The sequence below is a fragment of the Dipodomys ordii genome, unplaced genomic scaffold, assembly GCF_000151885.1.
Source record: "Dipodomys ordii isolate 6190 unplaced genomic scaffold, Dord_2.0 Scaffold184, whole genome shotgun sequence".
NCBI lineage: Eukaryota > Metazoa > Chordata > Mammalia > Rodentia > Heteromyidae > Dipodomys > Dipodomys ordii.
In genome coordinates this window covers 1,057,956-1,064,850 of record NW_012267400.1, presented here as the reverse complement: position 1 = coordinate 1,064,850, position 6,895 = coordinate 1,057,956, and the positions used below count along the sequence as shown (strand labels likewise).

The 6,895-nt window shown below is 59.1% G+C and overlaps 1 protein-coding gene across 1 annotated transcript in view; it reads left to right on the top strand.

Moving 5' to 3' along the window:
• LOC105999237 (chromosome unknown open reading frame, human C19orf67) overlaps window positions 1-1,694 on the top strand; it is a 3,421-nt gene extending 1,727 nt beyond the window's left edge. Inside the window, exons 5-6 of the mRNA XM_013034198.1 lie at window positions 797-931; window positions 1,520-1,694. Of these exons, the coding sequence (XP_012889652.1) occupies window positions 797-931; window positions 1,520-1,694 (310 nt within the window). The remainder of the gene's footprint in view (window positions 1-796; window positions 932-1,519) is intronic.
• The last annotated feature ends 5,201 nt before the right edge of the window (window positions 1,695-6,895 follow it).

Here is a 6,895-nt window from a genome sequence, read left to right as displayed (position 1 = left end):
CTTTTTTGCTTATGTGGTGCTGAGGAATCGAACCCAGGGCCTCATGCATGCAAGGCAAGCGCTCTACCACTGAGCCGCCTTTCCAGCCCAAAGTACATTTCTTTTTGAACAGTGTCACCCCTTCCCTTCCTCTCTCCCTACCCTCCCACCAATATATATTTTATTTGTGCCAGTCCTGGGGCTTGAACTTAAGGCCTAGGTGTTTTCCTTTGTTTTTTGTTTTTTTTCTCAAGGCAGATGGGTGCTCTACCATTTAAGCCATATCTCTCCTTCTGGCTTTTTGGTGGTTCATTGGAGATAAGAGTCTTACTGCTGGGTGCCAGTGGCTCAAGCCTGTAATCCTATATCTACTCGGGAGGCTTAGATCTGAGGATCTCGGTTCAAAGCCAGCCTAGGCAGGAAAGTCTTCCAGACTATTATCTCCAATAAACCACTAGAAAACCAGAAGTGGTGCTGTGGCTCAAGCAGTAGAGCGCTCGCCTTGAGCTGAAGAGCGCAGGGACAGCGCCCAAGCCCAGAGTTCAAGCCCCACGACCGACAGAAAAAAAAAAAAAAAAAAAAGTCTTACTTACTCTTCTGCCCAGGGTTGGATTGGCTTTGAACTGTGATCCTCAGTTCTCAGCCTTCCTGAGTAGCTAAGATTGCAAGGCATGAGCCACCAGTGCCTGACTTAAAAGTTCTCCTCTGAAAAGTAGGCTTGGCTGGTGGGGAAGCAGACTATCTAGGCCCAGCTTGAGTTTGGAGAACTTCAGGGCAACTTTGATCATTCATTCATGCCCTTCCTCCCTCCCCCCAGCTATTTCTTATGCTACCGAGATACGTGGGAAGACGCGGGGCAGAGCCCAGCCAATTCCTGTCCCCAGATCCAGAAGCTGTGGTCCATTGGCCGATGGGTGCCCCTGGGACCACCAGAAGATGACCTTTATTCGTGGTAAGAGGCTGGGCAAAGAGGAGGTGGTCTCTGGTTGGAGGAGCAGGAGGACCCCACCCCCGACAGCATGTTGCTTCCTGGGGTACTTATCATCACCTTTGTGTGTGTCTCAGGAAAAGAACCCAGGGCCCCCTCAGCCTGCTCGCTCGAGGCTAACGCTCTTGCCAGGTGGGCTTTCAGCTCATTAATTTTGGGGACTGAATCTCCAGGACCTTTGCTCCCTAGGCTGGCCTCAAACCTCCATCCTCTCAACCTCTCTCTCTCGGCCTCCAGAGAGGCCCACAAGAGCACTTTTTTTTTTCTTTTTCTGGTGGCCTGAGAAGTGCTTTAGGCAGGCTGGTGTAAACAAGTGTTTCAGAGAGGTTGAGTCACCCCCTGCCGCGTCACACAGCGAGGCGCGGCCTGATTGGCTACTTGGGGGCAGTCAGCCAATCCACCGGAGCCTCCACTGTCTCTAAGTTTCTCATCCACAACCAGGAAACAACTTGCCCCAGGCCGGGGGTGGGGGGGAAGGGGGCTGTCCCCCCCGGGGGCTCCCCGGGGGCCGGGGTCTAGGGTCCAGGCCTGTCTGCCTCCCCCCTCCCCCAGGATCCTGTGCCCGCAGCCCCCGGGAGACTACCAGCAGCTGCTGACCATCGGCTTCGAGGAGCCGTCGCACATGCTGGCCACCGACCTGCTGGTTCAGGTCCTCATGGGCCAAGCAGGCCCGGCCCGGCCCCCGAGCGCGGCGGGGCTCCCGGCCTGGGCCGCACCCGGGTCTTGAACCCCTAGAAGGAGGAAGATGGGCGCTGGAGCCGGTCAGTCCCGAACTCCAGGAGAGACGGCAAGGGAGGGCCGGCCCTGGACTCCTTAGGACATCCCAGCTTCGCCTTGCCGGGTTTCAGGCCGGGCTTTCCGGCCGCGCGGAGCCCCGAGCGCCGACACGGGAGTTTCGTGTTCAATAAAAGAAAGAAAGAAAGAAAGAGGCCACGGGCTCGGGTCCGCTCCAGCGCCGCGCCGCGCCCCCGGCGAAGCCACGCCCCTCCGGCGCGAGGCACGCCCCCTCGCGCTGCCTTCTGGGAGATGTAGTTTAGCCATGCCTGTTCGCTAGGCAAGAGCGGGGGCATGCGCAGCAGCCCCCACGGAAAAAAAAAAAAAGGAAGTAGCGGCCCCTGTCAACAACCGGAACCCAGGAAACCCCAATTTGGCGGTAGCTGGGAAATTCAACGCCCACTGGAGGAAGAGACTTACGGTCACGCCTACTGCCCAATTGTAACCCGGAAGTTGTTTCTTCGCCACGTCAAAAGACTACATTACCCGGCGTGCCTGGCGAAAGCGTCCCGAAGGCGGGAGCCGACTTCTTTTCTTTCCTAGTTTTCAGATCTGGGGCGTGTCGCGTCTCCTGTACTTTGCGGGGTGCTCGCGTGTCGCGGACGGGGTGGGGAGAGCCCGAGGGGACCCCGGTTGGGAATGGCATCCCAAACGCGGAGTCGGGAGGAGACTGGGCGCTGAGGGAAGCGGACGCGCCCGGAACCTGTGCTCAAGCGGCGGAGCCTGGACTCGAACCGGATTCTTCCATCGCAGCTGCCTCCTGCGGCGCAGGACCGACCCCCGTGTCCCTCCTTACACCCAGGGATCAGAACTGAGGCCCGCGGGCCACCGTGGCTCACATCCCCGCCATCTGGGATCACGGTTCAAAGCCAGCTCAGGCAGGAAAGTCTGTGAGACTTTTTTTCTTGTCAGCCGTGGGTCCTGAACTCTGGGCCTGGGCGCTGACCCTCAGCTCAAGGCGAGCGCTCTACCACTTGAGCCACAGCGCCACTTCCGGCCTTTTCGGTTTATGTGGTGCTGAGGAATCGAACCCAGGCCCCATGATTGCCAGGCAAGCACTGTAGGAGTGAACCACCTTCCCAGCCAGTCTGTGAGACTTATCTCAATAAACCATCAGAAAAGCCAGAAGGGGAGCTGTAGCAAGTGGTAGAGCACCAATAGCTTAAAGACGGCACTCAGGCCCTGAACTCAAGCCCCAGGACTGACACAAGAACACAACACACACGCAGACTCACACACAAAAGGGAACTGAAACCAGAACACTATATATTTATATTTGTTGTTGTTGTTATTTAGTTATTTTTTCTGGTGCTGGCAGCTCACACCTGTAAGATCTGAGGATCACAGTTCAAAGCCAGCCAGGACAGGAAAAAAATCCATGAGACTCCCCTCACCCATTCACCCGCAAAAAAGATGGAAGTGGAGTTGTGGCTCAAATAGTAGAGCACCAGCTTTGAGTGTGTTTCGGGGGTGGGGAGGGAAACAACTCAGGACCAGAACCCAGGCCCTGAATTCAAGACCCACTAGGGGCACAAAGAAACATATTCCAACAATCAGCCCAATGAGAAAATGAATGAGCTCTTCCCGTGCGCTGCTGGCTTTGACATGTGGATGAGATGCAGCATAAGGCACTGCGGCTACACCAAGGCCCCACAGCCCACGTGAGCCACGCTGTGGGAGGGCGGAGGGGTGGGGAAACCTTGGTTTCCTGGGCTTGCTGCTCAGGAACTGTCACAGCCCCGGCCCTGGGCTTTCAAAACCTTAACCAGCAGCAGGTCATGTGGACAATTTCATCAGGAGGTCAGGGCTGGAACTCAGGAGCCGGCACTGTGTTGTCCCGTTCTTTGCAGTTCTTGGGATGATAGAACTGGGGGCTTGAGTGCCTTAGACAAGTGCATTTCTTTTCTTTTGTTTTTTTTTTTTTTTGGTCAGTGCTGGGGCTTGAACTCAGGGCCTGGGTGCTGTCTCTGAGATTTTTTTTGCTCAAGGCTAGCACTCTACCACTTGGTCACAGCGCCAGTTCCGTTTTTTTTTTTTTTTTTTGCTTATGTGGTGCTGAGGAATCGAACCCAGGCCTTAGAACTGGCTCCCATTTACCTCATGTCATGTTTTCTGGCCTAATTCATTTGTACGAAGCTGTGAAACCGCAGCCATGCTGGGCATGGCAGCACACACCTGTAATCCCAGCCCACAAGAAGCTGAAATATGAGGATCAAGACTCCCAGGCCCGCCTGGGTACAGAGCCTACGTCAGTCTTGAAGCTATAGTATGTGAACAGCACAGATACAGTTTGGCAGACAATTTAAGATGTTCTCCGAAGAGGAATTAACCAGAGCTTGCACATGATCAGCCAAACACCCTACTGCAAACTAGAGTTAGTGCTAACAAAAGTTACTTCTAAGTCCAGCGCCGGTGGCTCATGCTTGTGATCCCAGCTACTCAGAAAGCTGAGATTTGAAGACAGTGGTTCAAAGCCAGCCTGGGCAGAAAAGTCTGAGAGATTCCTATCTCTGATGAATCATTAAAAAACCTGGGAGTGAGCTGGCACTGGTGGCTCAGCCTATGATCCTAGCTTATCACCAGCAAACTTCTCAGATTAAGCTGGAAGTGGCTCTATGGCTCAAATGGTAGAACGCTAGCCTTGAGCACAGAGCGACCCAGGGACTGCGTCCAGGCCCTGACTTCAAGCTCCAAGACTGGAAAAGAAACAAAAAACTGGAAGTGGAGTTGTGGCTCAAATGACAAGAGTGTCAACCTTGGACAAATTAAGTCAGGCCCCAATCAGGTTCAAGCCCCAGGATGAGCACACACACACAAGTTTCCTTAAACAGTCACACTCCGCCTGGTGCCGGTGGCTCAGGCCTGTCATCCCAGCTACTCAGGAGGCTGAGATCTGAGGATCAGGGTTCAAAGCCAGCCCGGGCAGGAAAGTCCATGAGACTCTTATTTCCAATGAGCCACCTGAAAACTGGAAGTGGTGCCTTGGCTCAGGTGGTAGAGTGCTTGGCTTGAGCTGAAGAGCTGAGGGACAGTGCCCAGGCCCAGAGTTCAAGCCCCAGGACCGACTAAAGTAGCCACACTCCATTAAAAGTCATATTTGGGGGAGGAGGAGTGCTGGGGGCTCAAGTCCAGGATGGGGCCGCTGTCAGACAACAGCGCTCCCACGGGGCCACAACTTCACCCCTACAATTCTCTTTCTCTAACTGGGACCCGTTTTCATGTGGTTTGTTTGGAGACAAAGTCTCAATATGTTGCACAGGCTGGCCCTGAATTCCTGGGAGCTCCAGGGGTCCTCCTACCTCAAGCCACGAGTGGCTGGGACTGAGCGCTTGCTTGTACCCTCCACCCACCCCGTGCTGGTTCCCGCTGTTCTTTGGATCGCAGGAACTCTGACTCCCTACCCTGACTTATAAACAAACTTGGAGGGACGCCCAGCCGGACATCACAGGAGGGATGGGGGGCGCTTGGGCCTTCATGGGCACCTATTTTTCTTTTTAGCTATTATTTACATCTAGCGCAGGGACAGGCCGACCGCACAGGCTGGGGAGCCTCGGTGCAGGTCGGGCGGGGAGAGCCCGGAGCCCCGGTAGAAGTTGGAAGTCTAGCCGGGAGGGTGGAGCGGAGGACAAAGTGCACTTCGCACCTTGGCCGCCAGAGGGGAGCAGCGCGCCCGGACGGTTCGGCATGCACGGGGGTGTGGCCTGTCGTGGGCGTGGCCTCCAGAGGGGCGTGGCCTCCGAGGGTGGCCGGCAGCTCCCGAGCCGCGCCCGCGGGGTGCGTTCCGCATTCCCCGCGGCGTTCGCTCCCCACCCGAGACGGAGACTCCCTGAAGAAGACGTCTCGCGGGCCCCGGAGGGGCGGGGCTTTATTTGTGCGGAGGGGCGTGGGGTGACCCCGGCCCCTCGATCTGCCCCGGGGTGGTGGCTTTTCTTCCTCCAGGCGGACAAGCGCCGGTCCCAGTGCACTAAAGCTCCCCAAAGTCAAGGTGAAGCGCGGGCCGGCCGATCGCACGCTCCCGGGGCCGGGGACCCCTCTTCTCCAAGCCTTCCCGAGGGCGCCTGCCGCGGGGCGCTCCTCCGACGGTCGCCCCCATCCTGGTTCTTCCCGCCGGGCGTCCGGGTCACACACCTCACGGTCTGCATCCCTCCTGGGGAGAGGACAGAGGGCAGCCCCCCTGAGGGACCCGTGCACCCCATCCAGGGGCAGGGGGGGTCATTCGGGTCCCAGCCCTCCCCCGGGCTGCGCTTTCCCTGCCCAGCGTCCCGGATCCGCAGGGAGGGGCGCGGCGCGACGTGGAGGGCGGGGGTCCCCCACCCGGCCCAGGAAGAGCGACATGGGGGGCAGGGGTTCCCCACCTGGTCCAGGCCGTTCTCCGAGGCCTTCCTGCGCGGCGGCCAGATCACCGCCAGTTTTCCGTCGCCTCGGCTGGCTGCGGGGAGGCGGCGGGGGGGGGGGACGCTCAGCGGGGGTCGCCCCACCTGTCACCAGCCAGGTGGAGGAGGCCGGCCGCACCCCTTAAACACACACGTCCCCCCCACGCCCGCCCCCACGGAGGCCTCCGCCCAGCTGGGGGCCGAGGACCTGGGAATACAGAGCGCCAGAACCCAAGCGAGGGGGTCCCCGAACCCCGCGTCCGCGCTCCCTCCCCAGCCACGGCCACGCGGTGGTCCTGGGGCTCGAACCCAGGGCCCGGGCGCTGTCCCTGAGCTTTTTCGCCCGGGGCTGGCGCTCCACCACTTGAGCCACAGCGCCACTGGTGGCTGGTTTTTATTTCTGGAAGTTATGGGATCGGACTTTTCCGGCCCGCGCCGGCTTCCACCCGGGATCCTCAGATCGCAGCCACCGACGAGATGCCGGGATTACAGGCGGGAGCCGCGGCGCCCGGCTGTTCCAGGCGGAGGTGTAACGGGCTGAGAGGCTGCCCGGGGGCGCGGGCGGGGTGGGGCCGGATGAGCAGGGGGCTCCCGGCGGAGGAACCCACAAACTTCCAGGGAGCGGGAGGGGTGGGGGGTCCGCAGGCGGGGCGGCTCACCGGTGAGGCTGGGCGCGGGGTCCGTGAACTCGGCCGTGCCGTAGACGTCCCGCCGCAGGCGCTGCAGCTCCCGCTCGCGCTCCAGAGCCTCGCGCACCTCCCGCTCCAGCAGCGACGGGGCG